Source organism: Notechis scutatus, chromosome 6 (genome assembly GCF_049901735.1).
Source record: "Notechis scutatus isolate UNSWTSFEM ecotype Mainland chromosome 6, rNotScu1.2, whole genome shotgun sequence".
In the NCBI taxonomy this organism is placed as follows: domain Eukaryota; kingdom Metazoa; phylum Chordata; class Lepidosauria; order Squamata; family Elapidae; genus Notechis; species Notechis scutatus.
In genome coordinates, this window is record NC_142014.1 from 61,562,857 (window position 1) to 61,589,642 (window position 26,786).

General features: G+C 38.7%; 1 protein-coding gene across 4 annotated transcripts in view; it reads right to left on the reverse strand.

Annotated features, from left to right (window-relative positions):
• Positions 1 to 26,786, reverse strand: part of BRAF (B-Raf proto-oncogene, serine/threonine kinase) — a 57,334-nt gene that overhangs the window by 16,856 nt on the left and 13,692 nt on the right. For all 4 annotated transcript variants that reach the window (XM_087968514.1, XM_026695064.2, XM_087968513.1 and 1 more), the window contains exons 3-9: positions 21,140 to 21,403; positions 13,811 to 13,914; positions 13,187 to 13,289; positions 11,553 to 11,701; positions 9,531 to 9,650; positions 1,892 to 2,051; positions 1,057 to 1,093 (exon numbers count right to left, since the gene is read on the reverse strand). In XM_087968514.1, coding sequence (XP_087824640.1) covers positions 1,057 to 1,093; positions 1,892 to 2,051; positions 9,531 to 9,650; positions 11,553 to 11,701; positions 13,187 to 13,289; positions 13,811 to 13,914; positions 21,140 to 21,403 — 937 coding nt within the window. The remainder of the gene's footprint in view (positions 1 to 1,056; positions 1,094 to 1,891; positions 2,052 to 9,530; positions 9,651 to 11,552; positions 11,702 to 13,186; positions 13,290 to 13,810; positions 13,915 to 21,139; positions 21,404 to 26,786) is intronic.

Consider the following 26,786-nt stretch of genomic DNA (forward strand, 5'->3'; position numbering starts at 1 on the left):
CTGTAGCTATTGCAGCAACATCCACCAGGTAACATGGTGGGGAAAATACACAGTTCTGCAGTTATGACTTTTGCCAGTGACATTTCTCTTTACTAGAACTGCTGATAAAACTTGAAGTGACTTTTTCCAAATTGCCAAAGTTCCAGCATTGCCTGACCATGGATCCTGGCACTACAATCTGGAAGCTTCTTACACCATGGGAGCATCATACATGTCTACATATTTTAAGCATATCAAAGTCAGAGGGGACAGCAAACATGATGACTGGATTGAAGACTTCTGCATTAATTAACATTTATCATTCATTCTACAGATGAATGAATTCATAATCATAATTCATAATACCATTCATATCATTCATTCTATAAATTAAAAGCACAAAAAGTACAAGTGGATCTTTCTTTATCCTGCATACTTATTATTTGGTAAGCACCTGCAACTGATAAATGTTTGCTAGGGAGTCTCTTTGAAGAGTTGTTCAGAGTTGTTTTTCACTGATTAATTGGCCAGTTTAAGTAGTGGAATTTATCTAAAAATATGCAGTTTATACATATGTGTATACATGCACGCACACTCTAGTAGCCTGGCAATACCCAATTCTTTTTCAGCAAGAATGTACATAATATCCCCAGATGTTATGTTTTTGGGAAATATAGGTATTTTTCTAGATGCTCTTGTTGTATATTATGTTGTCAATTGAGAAATTGTGCTAGCTGACAGACATCTTAAAAAAGAATCAGATGGCAGTTTTAAGCTTTATATGGAACAAGGAGGAAGAGGATCAGCTGAAGGCCTATTGCCTTCTTTAATTTTAATTATTTGTTGTTGTTTAAAATACTGGCTACCACTTTGCATATTGTTTTCATCTTCCCTTCACCCACATTCAAATGGGAATTGGTGAATTTTTTATAAGACAATGCTAAATGTCATGGACAAGCAAGTTATATTTCTCTAGTTATATTTCTCTCCTGTGTCTGTATTTTGCATAAAGGAGGTTGTATAAAGGGGAGGAGGCAAAGCAATGCATTGAGTATGCAAGAGAACAAAGTAACTTACCTCCCTCTCCTCGCAACCCTTGATCTCTAATCAAGTCCTACAAACCAAAAACAAAAACTATATGCACCTTATTCATGCGTTATATATGTTGCTTGTCATTAGCAGGACTGGTGATATAGCACCTTTTTTTCATTTAACTAAGAAAAGCATACTGAAAGCAGCTGCAAAGATACAGCATACTTTACTAACAACCTATAAAAAATCCCCTTATCTGCCAATAACTGAGGCTTCTAATAAAGAGTGCTTGAGCTCTTTTGGGCCTGGAAGTGAACTATCAAGCAGCAATTTGGAGGAGGCTAGGTCTAATGGATACTTTAAACATTGTTTTAGAGAGGCAAGGAGGAAAATGAAGCCTACTGATTGGAGATACAGGGAAACAGTGATAATCAATTAGCAGTGTTAAATAGCCAAGGTGTTAGCATATGGACCAACTTCCATTAATGGAAAAGTAGCAAGCTTTTAAATAAAATACTGAACTATCAGGCAAAATAAAATCAATAGTTAACTTGGGGAGAGATACATATAGCATTTAATAATGCCAGACAAAGGTAACTCTTTACTCTTATTTTTTCAAAGAAGTCCTGTACTCTCACTAGCTAGATTGCATTTGAGAAACTACAATGATTGGTTGAAGTTGTTTAAATAAAAAATCATTATGATTCTTATAGTATGTGATGTATCAAAAGACATTCGCCCATATCAAGATATACTTGCAGTACTTTGAAGAAAGTACTCAGTTGTCTGTAGAATTTTTCTTGCTACACCTGCCTCTAAATGTTCGGGATAAAGAAATAAATACACTAATGATTTAAAAAATGGTTAGTTTGGGACTTACATCAATATTGACTGGCTCTATTGTATTGATGTGCACATTAGGGGCAGATGACGAGCGATCACGTTGACCAAACTGATTTCGATGGTCTTCATCTGCAGGTCGGAATGGCTGAGGTATTGGAATGGATTTTGAAGGAGATGGACTGGGGAGAATTGGTGGGCTGAGAAAGACATTAAAAAAACAAAACATAAGATCTACAGGGCTTCATTTCACAGATATGACAAAAACAATTCCGACGGATCCGTATCTTTTTTTTTTTTAAAACAAGTTTTATTAATTTTTAAAACACACAAATTGTCATTATTCATTACATGTTTAAACCTTTTTTCATTGTCAATTTAACAAGTCAGATAAATTATAATTCTGTTATAAACCATTTCCATACAACATACCAAAACCTCTTATTCAATTTCTCTTTACTTCTCTTTACTCTTATTCAATATCATTATTATTATTTCATCTGTTTCTTTCTGACTTAGTTACCATTATTCTCAATCTATATTTCTACAATTTTTAACTAATTCTCCCCCCAAAAAGACATATACACACAACACACAAAACATAAAAAAATCTTTTGGAAAGTAACTTGGACCCAGGTATCTCTCTCTTCATGGACTTCAATTATATTCATGCTCATCTTACATATCATTACTTATTTTATTTACCATTCTAAGCCTTCTATATTAACTTCCCCACATATTTCACACTTCTTAGAAGTAAGAAGTAAGAATTAATCATCTTAATTTGAATCATTATATTTATATCTTTTGTCCATTTTTTATCATCCCTTTGTCTCATTCCTTATAAAAAAAAAGAAAATAAGTTTCTCCTGAAATCATTAATCAGAGTATGATGCCTTTCTATCTCCCCCCTAAGTTAATCAAATTAATCTTTAAAATAATATCTAATACCCAATCCGATTTTGCTTGGTACATTCTATCTAACTAATACATCCAACATAATTAAGTACATAATTAGACAATAAATCCAAATATTAAAAAAAGATACTATAATAAAAATTTTATAATAACATCAATACCATAGTCTTATTAAACTCTTTAATTAAAACAATATTCTAAACCTCCCCTATTATTAAGTTTTAAAGCCAATCATTTTTAAACATTTTAACATTTTAATCTCTTATCAACTCTTAAATCATTACAATACTACCATCTCATCTTATGTACCTTGCAAAATCTTTTTTTTTTAAAAACATTATACTTTATCCATTATCCAAAAAAATTTCTTTTTTTCATTTAATTTCAAAACATTGTAGCTTTTCTCCACCTTTTCCCTTTCTTTCTTCTCCCAACAAACCTTTCTACCCCCTTCTTCTAGCCTCTGCCTTACCAGCTTCCCTTCTCTGTCGTATTCCTTTTCCCTTTTGTTTACTATCATCATATTGGTTTTGCACCTTATTTTTCCCTTTCTTAAATGTTTTTTTTAGATCTTAAGTCCTTAAGTCCTTTAATTTTCTTCTTTTCTCTTCTTTTCTTTTCTTTCTCTCTTCCTTCTTTCTGGATCAAGTTCTGAGATTCATTAAAAATGGCTCCTTTCTTTCTTTCTTGTTCCTCTGCTGTCTTCATCTGTTGTAATGTTTGTTGATAATTAATAAGCGCCATTTCTAAGAAAAGGAAAGCTTCTTCCACACCATCTTTACCATTTTTTTTTGCTTGTTCATATTCTTTTCTTAGTTCCTCAACAGAAAGAGCCATTATAAATCTTTTCTTTTCTTTTCCCCTTCTTTCTTCTTACAACAACCAGAATATTCAAAAGAAAATAAAAAAAATAAAACAGTCCCAAAGTTATCAGTCAGTCCAAACCAAGGCAGAGTTCTCACTTTCTCCTTCTGGGGTAATATCAATCCAAGAGAAAGAAAGTCCAAATCTGTTTAAAATCTTATTGCAATATATTCTAGTCTTCAAATCCTTAAGGCATCTGCTCCAACAAAGTCTTAGCATACAAATGTTTTCTTTTAATCCTCTCTCTTCCCACTCATCGCTTAAAACCAATTTTCACCTAAAAGAAATAGGTTTCTTAATATCCAGTTATTTATTCCGTAGGAAAAGAGGGAAAGCTATCCTTTCAGCACCTTCAAACAGCCGCTTTTTTCCTCTTCTGGCAGGTATTATTCAGAAAGTCATACTTTTCAGGAATTTTATTAGATATGTCTTAGAGTCCTAGGAGCCAAGAAAAACTTTCTCCTCTCAATCACTTTCTCCACTTCCTCCTGCGCATTCTTACCCGGCTGCCAGCTTCTTTGTGGCGGCCATTACAGACCGCCGCTGCACCGTCCTGGGAAAAGGGAGTTCTGCCGGCCAGGAGGGGGTCTGCAGCACCCCCAAACCCTTCTCCGGATCCCCCTACCTTCAGCTGCCCCTGCAGGGCAGCCTAGCTCCGCACCCGGCTGGGTCGGAGCCCCAAAACGGCTAGCGCGGCAGGGATCGCGCAGCTTCGCAAATCCCTGCCGCTCGCGAAGCCGACAAACCGGAAGTCCCGACGGATCCGTATCTTACAGCAACTGTAATAACCTTCCATGCATTTTACAGGCTTCTGACACAGGACTATGACCTGTGTACTACTTATTGTACATCATGAAATAGTTGGTGAACACTCCAGTGTAAGTTAACCTTATTCCTTCACCTGCTTAATTGTCTGACTAGAGATTTTAAGTATAGGATGCCCTAAAACACCAATATTCTTGCATCTTGTTCTAAGGAACAAATATTTACAAGCATATGATATACACAGATGTAAAACACAAATCCATAGGACATGAAATTTACTAGAAGCATGCTTTAGAAGTAGTCCAAAATGTGGAACCAAAGCACACATTAGTCAAAAGAGAGGTTACTGAGGGGCTTTACTGATGATTAATATGATTTGTTGAATTAACGGTGAAGAGAACATATATGGTAAAAACATTGTGTATTCTCTGATAAAGAGAAGTTATTAGGGAAGCACTTTTAGGTCTGAGAAAAGAGTTTTCTTCAGAAGTCAAATATTGTTTGATTATCAAAGTGGTGCATTTGATTGGAGATAAATTTTATCTTGAAAAGAAGCCATAACTGACGTTCAAGGTTACCTGTAACTTTGATTGTATATGGAATTAAAACAATAGGCGGAATTAAAAAAAAAAAAACTGGAACAGTATCTTAGTTATTTCATTCAGCAGGCCAATATATTATATGTTTTTTGATTCTGTGTATGAGAGACAGCAATAGCAGAACTCTAAAATCCAGCTTTTCTTTCTTTACATTCAGCTTCTACATAGTTATGATCTACATCGCCATTGCCTTTTTTGAGTGATGGGACTGAAGCAGGGGTGGGATTGTACTAGTTCTGACCGGTTCTATAGAACCCCTTGTTAACTTTCTAAGCAGTTCGGAGAACAGATAGTTAGAAGAAATCTCCTTTTGTTTTTTTCCACCCTTATTACATTCTTGGCAGACAGCCTAGACCAGCGGTCCACTGGTGGGCCGTGAGAAAATTTTGGTGGGCCGCAGCATGCTGAGGTTGGGAGGTGGGGCAATCCTGCAGTCTCCCTAGCAAACCCGTGTCGTGGCTGCTGCCTCCTGCCTCAGCGCATCGAGGAGGCCAAGCAGCAGCGGGAAGAGCGTGGACCTCCTGAGCCGCAGGAAGCAGCTGCCCACAGGTGAAGATGTTGTGAGGAGGAGGCTCGACCCCCTCTTCCTCCTTGCCAGAAATGCTCACATGCTCAGAGGGAAGGAGGTGACCTGTCGGGGCCACAGGGGCGGTGAGCGCTTTGTGTGTGAGCGCTTCTGCCAAGGAGGAACAGAAGCTCCAGGGTGGGGCAGATCGCACCCTCCCCTCGCAGGCCAGTAAACACTCAGGAAGTGCTCCGATGTCACAATCTTCCACGCCTCTGCCCTCAGGAACTTCTCTTCCTACTCGCCAGAAGTGCTCACACGCTCAGCTGGAAGGAGGCTTGTCGGGGGTCAGAGGGGCAGTGAGCGATTTGCATGTGAGCGCTGATTTGCATGTGAGGAGGAAGAGAAGCTCCTGGTTGGGGTGGAGCGTCCCCCTTGCAACATCTTCCCCTGAAGGCATCGCTGGCAGCCGCTCAACCTCCTCGATGCACGGAGGCAAGAGGCAGGAGGTAACACCAGTTCAGAGGTTCCTTTTCCCCCACCCCCACCCCCTCGCAGTACAGGCCTATGCCGCGATCTCTCGCGTGTATGAGTCATCCACAGCCAGTATCACCCCTATTGCCCCACTTTCCCAACAGCCATCTGGTCTTCAGCACGTGGCTCATCATCACAGAGTGGAGGTTGCCCGCTGTGCTGAACCGTCCGCACACTCTCAGATTGGACTCTGGGTTTGTGACTGGTATATCTTAACTGGGACCGGAATGACTTTGCCTTGCCCACAGGACCACCAAGTAACACCTGCCAGCTCCTTTCTCCACACACCAGTCGTACTACGGGAAAGAGAGCAGCTGAAGTATTAGTGTAGCCAAAAAAATTAGTTCATAATTGCCCTACCCGGAGAAGGAGGTGCTGGAGAAGGAGAAGGAGGCAGTAGTGGAGAAGCAAGCCAGGTGTTAAAGACCCAGGGTGGGGGTGAGGCTTCCAGGTGGAGGGAGGCTTCCAGCCTTCCTTCCCTCCCCCAACTCCAGGCAGCCACACCTGGCAAAGGAGGGAGATGTTTCCTCTGACTTGGGAGATATGAGATGTCAGGAGACCAGATTGTGTGTGGGGGCTCTGCTTTTCTTGTTATATATTTTTTGTTATAATTAAATAAGTATTTTTATATTTTATATATATATATATATATATATATATATATATATATATATATATATATATATATATATATATATATATATATATATATATATATATATATAATTTTTAAATAGTACATTTATATTTAATATAAAAAAATAAAAATTATATTAAATATATTATCTTTTTTAAAAAATTCATATTAGTGGTCCTCAGGATTTAAAAGTATGAGTTTGGTGGTCCCTGAGGATCAAAAGGTTGGTGACCCCTGGCCTAGACTTACTGTCTGTGAAGGAGATTTTTTTTTCCTTAAAGGGGAATGATTCTTTTAAGCTTTTTACACTGCTGTTGGGAGGAAATACTCCCCTGCAAAATACTTCTTCTTGGCTAGCTAGAAAGATTGACATTCAAACGTGAGTTTACATACCCTTTCGGAATTTTGGTCTAAAACTGGTTTTTGATGAAGTTTAATTCTGTGTTTATTGATGGATAATTTTCCCTATTCAGTTTTGTTTGAAAGGAAAAAGATTAATCTCTGTTCCTGAAAAGAAACTGTTTTGAGAAATCTGCTAGTTCCTGTGTCTGTTTGTTCTGGTAATTGGTTTAACAAGCAACAGCTACTGTTGTGATTTAATTATTTGTATTGTGTTTGAATTTTTTCCTGCCTCATGGTTTCTTCTTCTATCTGGGGAGGGGGGTCTTCCTTCACTGCTTTAGTGGTATCTGGAACTGTCCTTTTGGGGTGTTCTTTCAAGAGGCAGGATGCAAGCTTGGCACTGATTTTTTACTGCCTTTCCTGTGACCTTTCCTTAAATCTGGATGATTTCCTTAGGATATCTTGTGAGATGAGTGAGACCAGTTGGTCTGCTTAAGTGGTGCAAATGGATCTAAGGATTGCTTCTCCTGGGCGTGCTCTTTCTGGAGAGCTTAAATGACCTCTCTATTAAAGGGTTTCACTTTATGAGCAAGAGTTGGCTGCTGATAGTTATCACTGCATTTTAGCTATTTTAATTCCTCAAGGTGCTCTGGCACCCTGTCTGATTTGTAACTCTGGCTTGCAGGTATTTTTAATCTAATGATTGGTATTTAGGGCAGCTTTTTGCAAGCAAGTATTTTTGTACAGGTAATCCTTGACTTATGATAGTTCATTTAGTGACCATTCAAAGTTACAATGGCACTGAAAAAAGTGACTTATGACCGTTTTTCACACTTACAACCGTTGCAGCATCCCCACGGTCATGAGAGGCCAGGTGAGAAGCGCCCCTTGACGTGAGTGATGTCGAGTTGCCCACGCCCACCCATTCACATGACCACCAAGCCACACCCACCAACTAATCCACGCCCATAGAACCAGTTGAATCCCACCCCTTGACTGAAGTCTCTGTGTGTGTGCACATGCGCGCATTAGTATTTGGACAGGAAACATTTAAAGAAATAACAGAATTTCCTAAATAACGGAATCTTCTTTATATGAGTGTCTCGTGATGGTGTTTTCTCTCCTGTTGGAAAGATTTCTCCCATATGTGGAAATTGAATATGATTTAGATTCAGAAATACTCTGGGACATGCTTTCAGGTTTTTTTAAAAGAAGCTCAAGAATAAATCATTTTGTTGGGACAATAGGGTTAACTGAACCAACCAATATCTGAAAAGGGGCAGGGCTAATTAAAATGGATCATCTGATGGGTCCAACTGGCTTTCTAATAGAGCTTGGGGAGTTTCCCAATGATCTGAAAGGATGTTTTGTGGAACATATTGTTGACCTCTGGAATATGCAGGGAATTGTTGCAAACAGGCTGTTCAATAAGATTGACTATGATGTATCTCCTTATTTGGACCTCTAGGAAACAAAATGGGTGAAGAAACACCTAGAGTGATGCTGGTGGGAAACAAAAAACAAATGTGTGTCTGGATATGAGGAAGAGCTGAGATGAAAGCCTAACTCGTAACAATAAAAGCAATGAAGGGTAATTACTCCTCAACTCTTATTGTGCCTGCAGAATTTTAGACAGCTGCACTTTTTAAAAGGGTGCAGAAAACACTATGGGGGAAGGATGGAACATAAAATCCAATCAATTTAAGTAGTGATTGCCTGGCTGAACATTTGGTGGATTAAAACACTCACTTTTGAGACTGAGGATCCCAAGGAAATAGGCAAAGACCTCTGTGATCTTGGCTCTGCTATTTGGGAATTTGGATTCTGCCGTACCTGGTTACTAAAAGCAGCAGGGAAAGAGTGTAGAAACTGGATCCAAGGAGTGGTCAACAACTCTCTGAGAGAAGGGGAAGTGGTGGAGGTCAGGTCTGAATGCAACAAAACTGGAAAACTACTGTCCTATCTCTTAGGGAGAGGTAAGTTATTGAGAAAGGAGTGGAGATGCAGTTTCAGAGAGCTTAGTTGGAGATACCGTGACCACCTTTGTTCTCCTAGAACTCTCAGCAGCCTTTGATATAGTTGACTACAGTATTCTTTTGGACCTATAAGAGTTAGGAGTTGCGGGGGTTCTGCTTTTACCTGAACAGGCAAATCCACTTGATAATTGGGGAGGGCTGGGACAGGAAGAGGTCAGACTCCCAGGTACTTTGGTATGGAGTGCCTAAAAGTTCAGTCTTTTTCCCTAGCCTACTCAACATCTCCATGTAATCCTGGGAGAGGTCATCTAGATGTTCAGGGTGAGATATTAACCCATTTTCTCCTGCAACCTGAAGTTTTATTTTCAAAAATAACCATCTTCTGTAAAGTCCCCAATTTCAATCCAGATGCTCAACTTTTAAGTACAAAAGTAGCAAACCACAATCTACCAAATCAAGATGCAAAACAGGATTTTGAAACAGTCAACTTATAAATAAAATCTTAGTATGATTAGAATAGCCAAGATTTAAGAACGTACCTGGAAGAATCTGAAAGGGCCACTGAAAGATATGATCCAGATGCTGGTGTGGTCTCCCCTACAGAGGTCTCTTCTTGTGGTATTGGATGATGTTCAAAGAATTTGGAGACAAAAAGTAAACTGTGGAATAAGAATAATAACATAAGAGAAAGAAAATATTATAAATTTATTATCAAATCCCCCAAAGAATGCAATAAAAAATTATACCCAATTAGGTTAGGAAACTTAAATTTAAATAGTTTGGAATTCTCACTTTATTAAACTCCTTTTATTAGACAGAATAGTAGAGGTCTGGTTTCTGCTTGATCTAAGCAACTTTCTGCTTTTCTGTGTGATAGAAGTAAGGCTAAAATGTTACATCTGTAATGGAGATAAATTACCCCATGCACATTTTAAAGCTCTCTTTTGCCACACCAGCAAGTCTTTGGAATGATGTTATTGGTCTCAGCTTGATGGAGAACAAGATGTATAAGGTAAAGGAATCCATTCTGCCCAAGAATAAGCCAGCAACTGAATGGATATATGAGTTCATTATGGTATCCTTTTACTGTATACCTGTGTTTATTAAATCATTGAAATACCATCAATAAACATTTTGTTTTTTAAGCACTGCTTCTGATTTTTAAAGACTATTCCTCAGATTAATCTAAACAAAATGCATTCTTTTCATTAACAAATCTTTGTGCTCTAAGAATGAAAGTTAAGCTTTTCTCAGTATTTATATTAAGCCTTGTATTAAGACTTAGCATTTTCTGCCACAACAGTTTAAATCCTTTTATTTTACGATGTGGTGAATAAAGGTAGGATAGGAATTTTATAAATAAATAATTACATAAATTTTGCCAATGTAACTCTATTTTATACAAACTCTATTTTATACAGTAGTGCAAATGACAATTCTATTGTCTGGCCAGTCACGCATTATTGAATGCAAAATTTTATGGGCTTGTCATTTTGCCCTGGATTTTGGGACCACTGCATATGAAATATAGCTGGAGCAGAATGGATCCAACATAAATCTTTCCATGATACAACAACATGTATGCACTTGATCACTTCCTTTTAAATTAAGATTTGTATTCCTCTGCACCCTTGTTATTGTTATGATTCATTGCAGTCAGCCAGATATTTAGTATAAATTTATTTATATCCCATCTTTATTTTTTTTACAAACAACTCAAGGCGGCAAACTGATCTATTACTCCTCCTTCCTCCTATTTTCTCCACAGCAACAATCCTGTTAAATGAGTGGGGCTGAGAGACAGTGACTGATAGGACCCAAAGGTCCTTTTTTCAGGAGGCAACTGGACATTCTTGTTTTTTCTTTGAAGACGTTTCACTTCTCATCCAAGAAGCTTCTTCCATCTGACTAGATAGTGGGGAATGGAAGGATTTATATTCCTTGCAGACAGTTGGTCATTTGCATTCTTTTTAGAGATTTGTTGAGACCACTTGGGAGATTTACGTGTGTCCTCAGGGACACCTGAGTAGTGCAAATGTGTGCAGAGCCTTGTTGGCTGCAGGATGTTTTCTGCTGTGTCCCTTCAATTGTTGAAGACAGACTCAGGCAGTTGGGGATGAGAGTGTGTTGTCTGCATCTCAAACTGAAGTGCAAATGGTTCCTGTAGTCTGCAATTTTTCTGGAAAATCTATTCATATTCCCACACCATTCGAAAGGTGTTCATCCCAAAATGCATAGATAAAAGTCCATGGAGATTCTCAGGTCATGGTTGTCCCAAAGGTGCTTTTTTCAGGAGGCAACTGGATTTTCTTGGGTTTTTTTTTGGTAGGACTAGAACTTACAGTTCTTGGTTTCTAGTCTGATGCCTTAACACTAAACCAAATTGGCTCTCAGTTATATTGCAAGCACCTCTCTTTATGGAAAAGACATCAACAGAAGACATAGTTTATTTTTGTACTACAAAGGATGCCACTATATCCCATTCATTTTTCCTAGAGTTCTGCACTGGCAAACATCAATGCTTTAGGGCATTTAAATGCAATGAGGTTCCAGTTACTTACTCAAGCTGATCATAATTCACACACATTAGTGGCACTTCAGTACTGCAACGCTGGTGAAATTTGTAACCACAGGTCTGGCAACGGAATCCCTGGAAAAGCAACTTTCTGCAGAAGTCGCAAAATGCTAAAGTGAAGAATGTCTTCCGTACCTATAACATCAAAAAAAATAAGAGATAAAATGCTATTTTGTTCAATATGATCTTACCAAACAAGAACTGTCTACATTTTAATTTGATTATGGTTCTTTTCAATATTACTCTATAAGTAGTGTACTTGTGAAGATCATAGTTCGTTTTTGAAACACTGAAAGCAAAATCTAGAACATATCAGGTGTATTAGTTCACAACTCCAAAAATCTCATAGTCTTTCAGCATGTTGATTAGGCGATTCTAGCAACTATGACAACAAAGTTATGAAAAGTGCATTATGATGGCACGGTGCAAAGTTCATTCTTTTGTACTTGTATTGCAACATCACACAGAAGCATTTAGAGGAAAGAATTTGCATCATGCCCTCTCTTCCTTCCTGCCAGCAGATACCATTGGCATCAGGTTAGGAAAGCTGCTTTAGAAACAGAAGAATGTATGACTAAATAAAGCATGCTATTATCGTTAACAAAATTTAGAGCACATTTGCTTAAAGAAATGCTGTATCATTAAATGTTTATTTGCATTAAAGCAAAATACAATTTTCATTTATACAAGATAATGAGATATTCTCTCTTACCGTTAATTAGTTATTTGCCTTCAGGCGTAAACTAGCAACTTCATGTTCTGACTTTTTATTGTATTTTATTACAAGGTATTTTATTAAAGAAAATGGGTTCAAGAATTGAAGACAATCACCCATACAAAATAATTCAGTTAAACAGTTTAACTGCTGAAATTTTATTCAGACACTGAAGAAGTCATACAATGGTGGAAAAACAGGTATTCTTGCTATTCCTTTCTGTTCTAATGTAAACACTTTGCCTAGCCCTATTTCCTTCTACTTCTCTGTACAGAGGTGGATATCACTATTAAGAAATATGGGTTCTAAATGCTTAGTAGGACTTTAATTTATGCATATTAAAGCCTACACACCCACCCACTCATACACACACACAAATTTTTATGAAAGCAAAATGAGAGCGATTCCATATGCAATTCTAAATATATCTGTTTGAACTGCAATTATCTCGTAAATCAATGCAACCTAATTGTCAGGGAACTTGGTAAGAATTAGGGATGTCAAATTTTTGTAGATCAAGAACTGACCATGAATATCATACAGAAGTAGAATTACATTCTGCTAAATTTAAACACTACAAATTATTATATATCTAGATTATGTTAGCCAGATTGCAAGTAAATTGCAATGGTACATATTTCCACCAAATGTGGCAATTTCTAATTAGGGAGACCTGGTTGCAAATTTTAAAAGAAATTTGGGAAAAAATAATCCAATAATCTTTCACAATTAATTCTGCTGTCAGCTTTCTGGCTGTGCTTCCCAAGACATACAAATAAGAAACTGACACAATTTTGATCAAGAGTGTGCTATGACTGCAGTTTGCAAAAGTTACCAGAGAGAATGTAAATACTTTGCTTGGAAGAGTTAAGACCAATGTGGTTTTTAAAAGTTGCAAGACTTACAAAATTATGTGTCGTAAGAGGCACATTCTCCAAGACTTCCACATGAAGTTCTTCTCCCGTCAACCAGGATATGTCTGTGTCCCAACCAATGGGCTTCTTTTCCCTACAGTGTAAATAAGTTTTCTGAAGTTAAACACAATTTCTAAACTCCAATCTTAATGATGCAGATGTGCTTATCAGAGGACGGTGATACCAAATATTTGTTTTCCTGCCCTTTCGTCATAGAAACTTAATATAACTCTTTTTAAAGGAAACTTCGTTCTGATCACATGACAACTTCCAGAATGTCCAGAATGTCCCAGTTTAGTGCCAGAGTAGTCTCCACAGAAAGCCAGAGAGACAGAAACAATTTGAAAGCTGATACACTATAACGTAAAGGAGAGATCACATTAAACCATCCTCCAGTAAATCAACTAATGAATCCAGAGAATGAATTCTTCTTCTCTTCCTACCATTTGCCCTCCCACAGTCTGATCAGCTTTTACTGGGAGGCTCTCATATTTCTGAAGTTACTTGCTTTGAAATATTGAAAGCTAATATTCTCAGACACCTGGAAATAGACCCTTTAGTATTTTTCTCTCAAGTGATCACCGCCCATAAAGCCATATTGCAATCAAACCATACCCATCCTGTATACGGTAAACAGCACAGCACTCTGGGATAAGACCTCGCATCATCAAAGCTTTCTTTAGACTCTCCCGGACTGTTACTCCACATCGTGCTGGAACCTATAATTTTTTTAAAACAACAACAGCAACACTGCTTTAAATTTCAGTGTAGTATGATGCAAGATATTTTGAAACTAAAAAAAAAATGTACTCTCTTTAGATTTATATTTATTAATGTTTACAAGCTTTAAGAATTCTGCTGAAACAGACCAAGCAGTGTTTAGGAATCTGCTGGTTCGGAATATAAAGAATCAAAATCATTCTGTAATGGATAACAGATATTGGAAAAACTCCTCTGAGAATATACCAGATCTCAGCAGAGTTTTGTGAACTCCTTGGAATGCTTCCTGAAGATGGTTTACAACAAATCCCAAAGCATAATTATTGTCAATCAGTATAATTACTATTACATATGCATTTACCAAAGTTCTTAAATATTCCTGTAATACACATCAAATGATATGCCTGACATTTAATACAAACATCCTTTTAAGAGACTTGTGTCCATTTCTTTCCTTCTTACTTATAACATTAAAATAGATTAATAATCCTTACAATACTTTTTTCTTCAATTCTGCTGGAACACAAAATAACCAGAAACCATAATCCTGTCAACCATTTTGCAAACAAAACAAAACAAACACACTGTCATTATTATCACTTTCTATTTACATATTTTTGTTCGCAAGTTATTTTATTTATTCAGCAAAAAACAGCTGGGTGACTCTGAATGGAATTAAGGACTAAACAAGCTTCTTCTTGAGGAAAACAGAACATACTTGTATTCAGATGTCCTACATACATTCATGGGTTTTAAATGAAATCATGACACTAAATAAATAAATGGAGAAGATATGTTAATCTGAAAGCTTTGTTGTGAACAGGCATTTGCCTCTTTATATTAAAAATTGTGTAGTTATTGTTAACTGGAAACTGCTGAGAATGTGAGGAAAGAAAATAATTCTATGCAACTGTAGCAATAATCTTTTCATTCTTCTATACCTGTTCAAAAGGTTATTTTTCTTTAAATAGTTTCCTTAACTTTTAAAATTCCAAACACTTTTGCTCAATTTTTAAACTATTTGCTATAGAAAATAATATACATGCAATTATACAATAATAACACACATGCACATAAATATACAAATAGCATGAAAAAATACCTAAATGGACACATTGGTGTAGAAGAACATATGTTGTAAAGGATATAAAATATAGAGCATAATATGAAACAAGATGACTTCTTACTTCTGAGAAAAGATCTTTCCCTATCCATCTAGATTTTTCTTAATATTCTGAATCTAGTCTTTCATTAATGGAAGGATAAATTGTAAACATTTTATCTTTAATGCTTTACCTAAATTTTATTGTCATCTCTAAAGGCCCAGATGCAGCATGGCAAACTTTTAACATAATCAAGAGATTCCTAGGCTGCATATTTATGAATCAGAGTAGATTGTATGTTAGGACTTAAATTTTGTGTACTGTATACTTATTTACATAATTATGAAATAATATCCTGAAAAATAGATGCGCCTTGTAGAAGGTTTGCGAGAAGCCAGGATAGTAAGGATGACCCTTTCTGGAAGATCAGTCTCCTCTAGCCACTGCCGCTCAAATGCCACACGGTCAGCTTGAACCACTGGGGCTCTGGGTGGAGCAGGGACCCCTGGTGAAGGGAGATTAGATGGGCAGGGATCCTCCAAGGAGAAGCCACCGATAGGTTGACCAGGTCCGCAAATCAGGGCCTCCTTGGCTAATAGGGTGCCAGGAGGAGGAGCTCCGCTCGTTCCTCCAACATCTTCCGAATTACTGCCGGAATGATGGGAAGCAGGGGAAAGGCATAGAGGAGACCTTTGGGCCATCTGCACTAAAGAGCATTGGTCCCTTCCACTCCCTGGCAAGGAAACCTGGTGAAGAATCTGGTGACTTGGGCGTTTTGAGGAGTATAGAAAAGATCTACCTCCGGTGTTCCGAATTTGAGGGAAAGATCCCTGAATAGAGATGGAGGAATGGACCATTCTACCTGATCGACTAGGCTCCTGCTGAGCCAGTCGGCCTGGGAGTTGCCGACCCTGGAGATGTGGTCTGCCGAGATCGATAACAGGTGTTTCTCTGCCCATAACCCCAACCGTAGAGCCTCTCCCATGAGGGCTTTGGACCTCGTCCCCCCTTGCCGGTTGACATGAGCCTTTGCGGCCATGTTGTCCATAAGGACTAGAACATGAGAGCCGGTCACTGATTGCCTGAAATGCTTGAGAGCCAGAAAAATGGCTCTGAGCTCTAGCCAATTTATGGGAAGGGTCTGTTCGGATCTGGACCAAATGCCCTGAGCTATCTGGCCCTGCATATGGGAACCCCAACCCAGGAGGCTGGCATTGGTGGTTATCACTAGCCTGTCTGGGTCCCTGAACAGGAGTCCCCTCCAGATAGATGGGGAATGCCACCAATTGAGAGATCTCCAAATTTGTGGCAGGAGTGAGACCTTGATGGATGAGTGGCTGGTTCCTGCTTGTTGGTTGGGAAGCAGGAACCATTGGAGGGCTCAGGAGTGGAGCCGAGCCCACGGGACGATGCCAACCATCTCCCCCAGAAGTTTGGACAGCAGCAACAGGAGGACAATTTGATGTTGCTGGATCTGGCTGATGATCATGGGGACAGGAAAACCTGGCACGACATGGTATCGATGACTGCTCCCAAGTGTTGCAATTTGGTTGTAGGAGAGAGCTGGCTCTTTTTGGTGTTGATGGAAAATCCGTGGCTCTGGAGACATGACAGGGTAATTTGCAGATCCCGATGGGTCGCAAGGATGGAAGAGGAAAGAATCAAAATGTCGTCCAAGTAGCATTGGATCCGCACTGGAATAGAACGCAGAGATGCCACCAATGCTGCCAGAACCTTCGTGAAGACCCTTGGAGACGATGAGAGGCTGAGGGGAAGTGCTCGATACTGGTAATGGGTATTCTGATAACAGAAATGGAAAAACTGGTGATGATGAGGCCAAACTGGGAGGTGGAGGTAAGCCTCAGTGAGATCAATGGAAGAGAGGAGGTCGCCCTCCCGAACGCTCTCTAAAATAGAATGCAGAGTCTGCATTTTAAATCGCCTGTATTTTACAAATTGGTTGAGAAATTTTAGATAAAGTATGGCTCGCCACCCCCCTGAGGCTTTGGGAACGATGAAAAGGCGAGAGTAAAGCCTACGTCTCCGTTGAGATGAGGGAACAGGTTGAATAGCCCTGATTTCAAGAAGGTGCTGAATGGCCTGATTCATGAGAGCTTGCCTAGAAATGTCCCGAGACACGGGACAGATCAAAAAAATTTTTTGGGGGGGTGGGTAAGGAAGTCCAATTGTAACCCTGACCTAATAGTGCTGAGCACCCAGGCGTCCGTCGTTGACTCCTCCCATTTGGAGGCAAAGAAGGCTAGGCGACCTCCGATGGGTGGGGAGAATGAGGGATTACTTAGAGCGACGGAAAGAACAACCCCCTCCCCCCGAAAGGGCCGTTTACCAGTAGAAGGTTGTTCCCTGCCAGATGTTTCCGCCCATTGGTCTTGGCATTGGGAGTATGGCCTGTGAGAGCGGGGGAAGCGAGATGAGGTCTCCGCTCGGAAGGCAGGAGGGCGATAAGGAGCAGGGCGATAGTCTGCTTTCTTCCCAGAGGAAGAGATAATTTTATGTTTATCTCTGGTTTCGATGAGATAAGGTTCCAGAGCATTGCCAAAAAGCGTATCGCCTGCGAATGGAACTGAAGCCAGCTTCCATTTTCAGCGTGACTCCACCTGCCAATTTTGGAGCCATAAAAGTCTTCTTGCTGCTACAGAAGATGCCATGGCCTTGGATGCAAATTTGGTGGAATTGAGAGTGGCATCCGCAGTGAATTCCGCCGCTGCAATAATCTTATTAAGGTCTTGGTGAGACCGAAGGTCAGAAGCAGGCAATCTATTCTGGAGTTGGCGCAGCCACCATATGGATGCCCTGGTGAAGAAGGATGCTGCTGTTGAAGCCCGAACAACCCAAGCAGCAGCCTGGTGATTGCGCTTGAGGGCCTGTTCGGAACGTTTATCATCTGGTTTCAGGATATCTTCTGGCTCTGTGGGAGTGCCAGAAGATGAGAACGAGGCCAGAACCGGAATGTCAACAGAAGGCACTGCCAGGGCATTGTCCAGAGCTGCGCTGACATTATAGAAACGCTTATCTAGAGAAGATGGGCGAGGACCTGCCGAAGGAGAAGCGCACTGTTCCTTGACCATGTCCAGGAACAAAATGGGAGAAGGCAAAACCTCTGCATGCACTACAGGCTTGGAGAAGAGCGAATCCCCTTGGCTAGAGGGATTTCCTTGTGGCTCGGGAGCCACTTCCTCTGGCGACAGCTTGGCAGTGACCAAGGCCTTGCTGAGTAATGGTCTGAAGAGAGTAGGTATGAAGACCAATGCAGAGGATGTCAGCTCTGGGCGAGAATCCTCTTCCTCTGAAAGATTTTGGTCAAAAATCTCACCCTCTTCACACTCTGAATGCGAAGAGTAATTGTGTTCAGATGGTGAAGGCCTTCCTTCCGCATCAACCTCCTCCCATTCTGGTAGAGAAGAATGGACCCTAAGGTCCTGAGGCCTGTGTAAATCAGGATGATGAGGCAAGGAACTTATAGATTGAGAAGGGAGAAGGGCCTGAACCCTTTCCAGAGGTTGAAGAATTTGCTTGAAGTCTTCAGCCAATCCCTGCCTAATGGCTGATGAAACTACATCTTGGATATCCCATGGTCTATGCTCAAAGGTAGAGGCAGAAGGCCCACTGCTGTGGGAGTGAAGGTGGCTTCAGGCCTGAGCCTTATCTTGCTCCATTTGTAAAATAAAGGCTCTTGCGTTGGAAAGAAGCTGTTTAGAAATTTTTCTATTAAGCCCCTTAGGGTATAAATGGCCCCAGGCTTACAAAATGGCCGCTCACCTCGTGGTGGAAGGCTTGAATCCAAGATGGTCGCTGACTACAGGAAAACAGGCTCCAAGATTGAAGAATCGCTCCTTAGGCTATACAGAGCCCCGAGCGAAGTCAGCAAGGGAAAAACACAGCAACCAGCTACACGATCAGCTGGCTGGAGCTCTTATCAGTTTGCCGATCGTGTTTACGATCGCTCCAAACTGCAGGCGTGGGGGAGGTCTGCAGACGCTGCCCAGCTTGCCTGCACAGAGCTCTGTGACGCTGCTCCCAACATTGCAGGGCTCTCCTGAAAGAGCAGCTGCCCAGATCCCTGGGAGCTGCTTGAAGAGAGGAAAAAAGTACTGAAGATCGCTGGTAATTGCTATCTAACAGAACGCTTTCAGAGACACAGCTACTGACTGAAAGGAGCTGAGTCAAAAGCTGGGGTCTCTCCCGGGGGCTGGCTTTTATATCTTAGTACAGACTCAGCTATGACGTCATAGGAAGGAGTCAACCCATCCTGGGCTCTCGATGCAGCATGGAGGAGAATGTATGGGATCAATTCTCATACTAAGGAATTTTAGAGCATAATTCCCAAAGACTGGAGCAATCTTTCACTTGATTGCTTCTCTAGATACTTAGCTGGTTAGAAGTTTGATGTTAAAAAATTAGGTTAGACAGCAAAACTATTCTGTAACTTTATTACTTTTCCTTCTAATACAATGTGATATTTTAAAACCATTTTAAAATTCTGGTTAAGTTATTAAGGAGTTGTAAAAAAAACCCTCACCCTTTATTGTAAAATATAGCATTATATCTATCCCTCAAAAAACAGATCAAAATTTAACATGCACATGATATAAAATGAGATACATTAAAACTATAGCAGAAAACTAAAACAATTGACAATTAAATACAACAACTACAAATCCAATTTATATTATATTGCACATCTGAAATTCAATCTCACTAAATTGGGTGGATGCTACATTTGAATAGACATCTACAGGATTGTAGTACAGTCAAGTACTGCTAAGTTATCCTGATTTCAGGGAAAGGGTTAAACATGCTCAATTCTCCCACTGAAATGAACTAGAGGTAAAAGGTGCTTCTGCTAGACTGTGCTAAATTGAAATTTGCATTTTGAATTGCCTTTGCATTTAATATTCTTTCTGCCGTCCCCTTCTATTTTGTGCTGCTATGCTTAATTTTCTCATTCCTAAAATGACACTGTTTCTATACCACCCCCTTTAATTATGTGTTCTCCTGGTAATTATGCACACTCCTGGTAATTCCTGTTTCAGATCCTGTCATCTTATATTTTTAGTGTAGCCTGTCCTTCCTTCTCTTCCCACTGAGGAAAGAAACTACAATCTCTCTTAACTCCTCTCCCATGTTCCTAGTCTCCATGGTGTCCTTGGTAACAAGCCTAAATACGTGCAAGAAATTATTAGAAAGGAAGGTAAGATTATCACTGGGCATGATGTCATTGCTGTGTATAAAAACCACTTCCCATTTAATACTTAAAAGTCCAACACAGATATCCCAAGTGTGGCACCTTCAACATACATTGTATTACAACCCCTTCTTCCCACAAGCTGGCTCTCCGTTGTTCTGCTCAAGGTTATCAATGGTTAGGTTCTGCTCTAAAAAAATACTGTTATCCCATATGTTGGAGTTTGGGGTTAGTGAGCCATATTGGATTGCAGAACTCTTCAAAGATTTACAAATGCAGCAGTAACACATTTTTATAATATAGTCAGTCAGTCCATCCATCCATCCATCCATCCATCCATCCATCCATCCATCCATCTATCTATCTCACATCCCAGGAATGGAATACACATAATTTTTAATTGCTGGGCAGAGAGGCTTTAATCTCATCATCATCTAGGTACTATTGGAAGTACGATGATATTAAAAAGACAGCATGCAAATTTCCTCAACATCTTTTTTTCCAGCATACCGGGAGCAGAATATGACAAGAACTTTATAGTTTGGCCCTTTGAGCATACATACATTCATTCTACATGCTGCACAACACCATTATTGATCATAAGTAAACGAATAAATGAAAAATGAAAAAAAAACCAACATATACTGTACAAAATAGAAGTTGTTAATGTTGCCCCTTTTTCACAAATTTTTGCCAAGCTACCACTGATAATGTATTGCAGCCCTTTATTTGCATTTCTAATCCAGTACAATATTTGGGATTTTTTTGTGGACAATACTTTCCTTATTTGACTACGTAATGATCATCATTAGTACATGAATGACACATCACCAATCCTGTGATTCACTTTGTTTTAGCCATAGACATCTTTGGCAATATTAGAAAGAGAAATATTGACAGCTGTTCAGGTCTTACCACAGTCCTCTGTTTGTTGGGTAGGAAAACTCTAACAGTAGGCTTCTGAGGAGATTTAGGGTTACTCCGTGATAAATCTATAGGATTCTGATACACAGAGAGAGATGAAGGTGCTACAGAAAGACTAGAAGAAGAAGATGAAGTAACTGTTTCTGTTGAGGCAGAACTGGAGACTGAGAAATCAGTTCCATTTCCCATTGATTCCAATAACTGTTGCTCTCTTTGTTGTAATGCATCTAACTTGCTGGTGTATTCTTCGTATGCCTATAAGAAAAAAATTGAATAATTAAGTAATTCTCTAACCTAATTTGCAAACCGACTGCTAAACCTACGATAGTACTAACTCTTCTCAATTTGGCATCTTCATATGTGCTAGAACACAATTCTCATTATCTCCTAAGACCTGTTGACCACTTCTGTTGAAGTGATGACAGCAAAGTTGCCTGGCGTCTTGCACATCAGTCTAAAGAAGACAGTGCTATGCAATCCACACATGTAGTACAAAGCTTAATGGGAAACTCAGCCAATTAATCAGATATACATTTTATCCAATGCAAAATTATGTAGTACAATAATATGCAGATTTATTTTGTACACGACAACACAACACTAATTTAAGGGTGGATTAAGATGTTTTGGGGACAATAAAAGTTGATCAGTCCTTCCCAATCTCCTATTTTTTCCTTGCATATTTTATCTCCAGCCAAGTCCCATCACCCTGACTCCCGGTAGGCTTTGAGACTGAAAATAGATCCAGCTGGTAAAAATGTTGGTGTAGAAACCACTGGAAAGGATCACTTAAAAGGGAAAGGTGAAGCCCCTCTTCTATATATGAAAATTACATTACTATTATATAGTACAGATATTTGCTGAGGATTAATTTATTTTACCTTTTATAATTCTATTCTACCCAAGTGATGTACATGCACTAGAAAATTGGCTTAGAAGAATCAATAAGGATTAGAAATCATTACTTCTACTCACCTTTTGTCCCCTATTTAAAAAAATTATCTGCCCAAAGTTGACATTGTATTGCTTCCTTCTTTTTTTATGTTTTATAAAACCATGGGCATAAGCTACTCCGATTTAAGCCTCATAATCACATGCACCTTTCTACAACTGGAAATTGCAAATAGCATATTATGGTTTGAAAACTTCTACTCTGCTTGGAAAGCTGGGTGCATGGAGGGTAGGAGAAAATGTATGAGCTTAAATAGTTCATAATGGCAATATAAAGTCCTATATAAATGCAGTGTATCAACTAGGGAAAATCTGGATTGCAACACCAATGTGCAATCTAGCAAATAATTATGCATATATGGAAAATTAATTTGCCTAGAACTTTGGTGCTAAATAAGGAACAATGAGCCCTGTGAAAAACAAGTAATGTATACGGAATTCTTAACTGGATAAAACTAAGCATCTAGAAGCAATGAAGATGCAGTCCGCAATACGGCTTATCACAACAGAGCATCTTCTAGCACCTTCTCTACTTCTCTTAGCCACTGCAGTCACTGATATCCACATAACAAAAGGGGGAGGGGGGAACTCTATAACAAAATTTCCCTAATATTAAAAGAGTTATCACAATTTAGTGATTCCTACATCCTATTTTATTTTGTACACAGACTAGACTTTATGAAAGTTTTTAAAGGACCAACCTAAACTTACTCTTTTGTGCACCAGACAGCATATATAGAATGTTTTACAGAGAGAGGGGGGGGGGAGGGAGAGAGAGAGAGAGAGAAATAAGAAATATAGATTCAAGAAAATGAATTCTACAATTACATTTACTTTATACTAGCACCAGTTACTAAACTTCTTCATATTTTTCCAACATTGCCAAATAGTCAAAGTACATATGCTGATTCATACTACCTTTTTAAAAAAAACTTTAATTTCTCACTTTTTGAAGATCTCATTAAATTCATCCAACCTCAAGGTTTTTGAACTGCTATTTTTCCCAACCCATTTATCCTTCCATTTATTTAGTAATTCAGCCTCAATTCATCATTATTTACCTCAATACACTTATTTCATATTAGTAATTTATATTTAATATAAATTTACTGAGCACCCATTCTTTCTTGGTTTTATTCTTTTTGTTTAATTTCTTAAATGTTTGTTCAATTTCTTAAATAATTTCCATTGTATTCAACTTACTTTGTTTTTCCCCTGATTATATTCTTACCTATATTATAAAATGGGCAGAAACCTATTCTTACATACAACTATTTTCACTTCAGAATTTTTTTTTTTTTGTTACTATAGACTATATATAACCAGCGGTGGGATTCAAATAATTTAACAACCAGTTCTTTGCCCTAATGATTTCTTCCAACAACCAGTTCACCAAACTGCTCAGAAAGTTAACAACCGGTTCTCCTGAACTGGTGCGAACTGGCTGAATCCCACCACTGTATATAACCCACTACGACTCTAGAACTATTTGCATATCAGAATTAATTCATGAATGTACTTGTCTGTACTAAAAATTCATCTAATGTTCTAGCTTTTCACCATTTATGTATAACTCAATTTTGCCTTCCAAACACAATTGTTTTAGGATATCATATTTGCTCATATTCTTTGCCACATTATACATCACACACAATAAACCATTTGGGCTTTCAGCCTACAACTCAGCAATGTTTGCATGCTGCTTGCAAGTACATACACATTTATATTCCCAACCAACAAATTATAAGGTCACTACCAGCTTTACAAATCCTTGTCTTAGTGCTCAGTGCTGATGCATTCAACTAACCATTATTAAGCATCCATTTACCTTATTTATTTGCTCCTAACATAATTATTCTAAATCAACTATTTATTCCAAATTTTATACAAAAAGGTCCCTAATCCAACCTATTCATTTTATCACAAGCTTTGTCTTACTTTTCTTTTTCTATGCATACATTTATTAATAACTGATGCAGGCCAAAAACCTAATTTTCTGCCTCACATAAATCTATACCAAACAAACGTTATTGTCACTTTTTATGCACATTCAATGAGGTGCTACCAAACATCCTTCTCAAGCATGCTTAACAAATTAATATTTTTTGCCTTTACTGCCCTTTTGTACAAGGAAAGAATAATAGTATTCTTTCAATTGTCAGGCAGATAAAGTTTTAACACAAACATTAAACAAATCATTCACTCATTTTGTAAACAAACATTTGTAGTTTGATATTTTTCTATGTAATCTATAGTCTTTAACATTTCCAACATTCAGCATCTGAATCAATATTTTTCTTGCACCAGTAATACTTGCACCATTCTAAGTCCCTCAAATCCACACACTACTAAAAGCTTCTTCTAAGCATTTCCTGCTAGAATGAAGAGACTGATATGTGGGCTATTGTCACCAACTGTCAGACACCAGTAGGGGCATAAACAATTAAGAGATGTGTAGCTATTTTACGGCAGTCTTTCCTAGGCACTGAAAGTTGATTCCTGCTGCAAAAGCCCTGATTTATGCCAATGAATATTTGGGGGATATATACAGACTGCATTTTTAAAAATATATATTTTGGATTCAAGTCAAACACACACCACAGCTAAACAGATAAATGACTGATGATTTTCATTCTCTACTGCCTAAAACATTGTTAAATAGCTACCAACTCATACAACTGTTTTCCCAATAAACATTCTTTTTCCACCCAATTCCTGATTGTCTGTAACAACAACTAACTTACAAGCAACATATAAGAATACACCAATCAGAAGAATGAAATACCCAAACCAATACAACCCAGGCTCCACATTCACCTTATTCCCAAGGCCTGGGGAGAATAACCAGGTTTTCAATAATTTCTTCAACAACATTAGAGGGGGAAATTACATTAATTTCTGGGGTAAGATCATTCTAGAGAGCAGGAATTGCAACATAGCAGGCATGCTTTCTGGGTCCGGCAAAATGATATGCTTTAATTGATGGGACCAATTATTCATCCTGTTTGACCTTACCTGAAAGGCAGAGAAAACTGCAGATAGATAGTCCCTCAGGTAGCAAGATCCTTTGCCATGAAGGGTGCTAAAGGTGATAAACCTGAATTACGTCCAAGAAGCAAACTGCTAGCCACTATAACTCATGAAACAGTGGGGTGTCTCCAACATTTCCCACATTGCCACATTTTGGCCTAGCTGTAGTATCCAAATGATCTTCAAGGGCAGTCCCAGGTAAAGCGCATGGCAGTAATCCAATTGTGTGATGACTAGGGTAATATGTATACTACCTGGGTCTGTGCAAACCGTCTTGGTCACAGCTGCTACCTGCTCTATAAGTAGGAACTGAGGATCCAAGAGGAACCACAGACTGCACATGTCTCAAATGTGGAACTGTGCCCCGTAACGGTATGTTGGAATGACTTTGAAAGACAAGATAAAAGGCAGCTTAGCCCACATCAGGAATGTGGGTGGACCAAGAGGCTCAAAAGCGACCTTCCCTAGTGATGGCACAGTGGTTAGAATGAAGTATTGCAGACTAATTCTGCCGACTACCAGAAGTTCAGCATTTTGATCCTGACTAGCTCAAGGTTGACTCACCTTCCATCCTACCAAGGGCAGTAAAATGAGGACCCAGATTGTTGAGAGAAATATGCTGCCTTTGTAAACTGCTTAGAGAGGGCTGTAAAGATATAAATCTAAGTGCTATAGCTATCTGGGCTATAAAGGGGACAGGGGAAGGAAGTATTTTCAGACTTACAAGTTTCTATAAATATAATCTTACAATAAAGTAGAATTAGCTCATCTGGTCATGTTTCTATCTGGTCTATTTCATAAAGCTGATATCCCATTGAGAATAATCAATGGAGTGCCCTTGGGTTTAAGGGCTCAGATAGACATAGCCACTTAGTCTGATTGTGCTTTATCTCCTTTCCTACTTATACCCATGTGCAGTGTTTCTGAAAGTCTTCTCTGGACCCTAATTCATTTCTAAAAATTACTGAGGACCCTACAGAGCTCTTGTTTGCATGGGCTACATTTATCAATATTTACAGTACCATATTAAAAATTCAAACTGATATTATCTGTAGAATATTTATTGAATCATATAAAAATATTAAATAATTATTTTTCATAAAAAAACACAATACTTTTTTAACAAGAAACAATGAAAAGAGTTGAGATTTTTTTTAAAAAAATTGCAAATATTTACACTATTTGGTAAATAATTTTGATTTTTTTTGTGCTTCCTTGATAGGGTCTTGGGAGATCCCCAGGGGTCTTTGGCCCATACTTCAAGAAGAATCGGTGCCCTAGTGAATCAGGGAGGCATTTGTTAGACAAACTTCTGAATAAATATCTTGCCCCGCTGCCTCTCCCCCCACTCAGGACTTAAAGAATGTTTCAGCCTTCTTCACTTAGATAACAGTTGTTGCATATTTCTGTCAAGGTCATCTTCCTTACTCTCTACCAAAATGCACCATAGCTTCCTTCAACGCTGAGGGGATCACCATCTTCCTCGAAGAAGCTGATGTCACCACGTGGACCAGACTACAATAACGAAATGAAATGTGTGGATACCTTGAGGGACGAGGGGAAGAGATGTTGTCTAGGAAACAACCAGACAAGGGAGCCAGAAACCCTAGTGATTTAAGGGTCAGAGGAAGAAACTTAGGAAAAATTTGCCCTAATT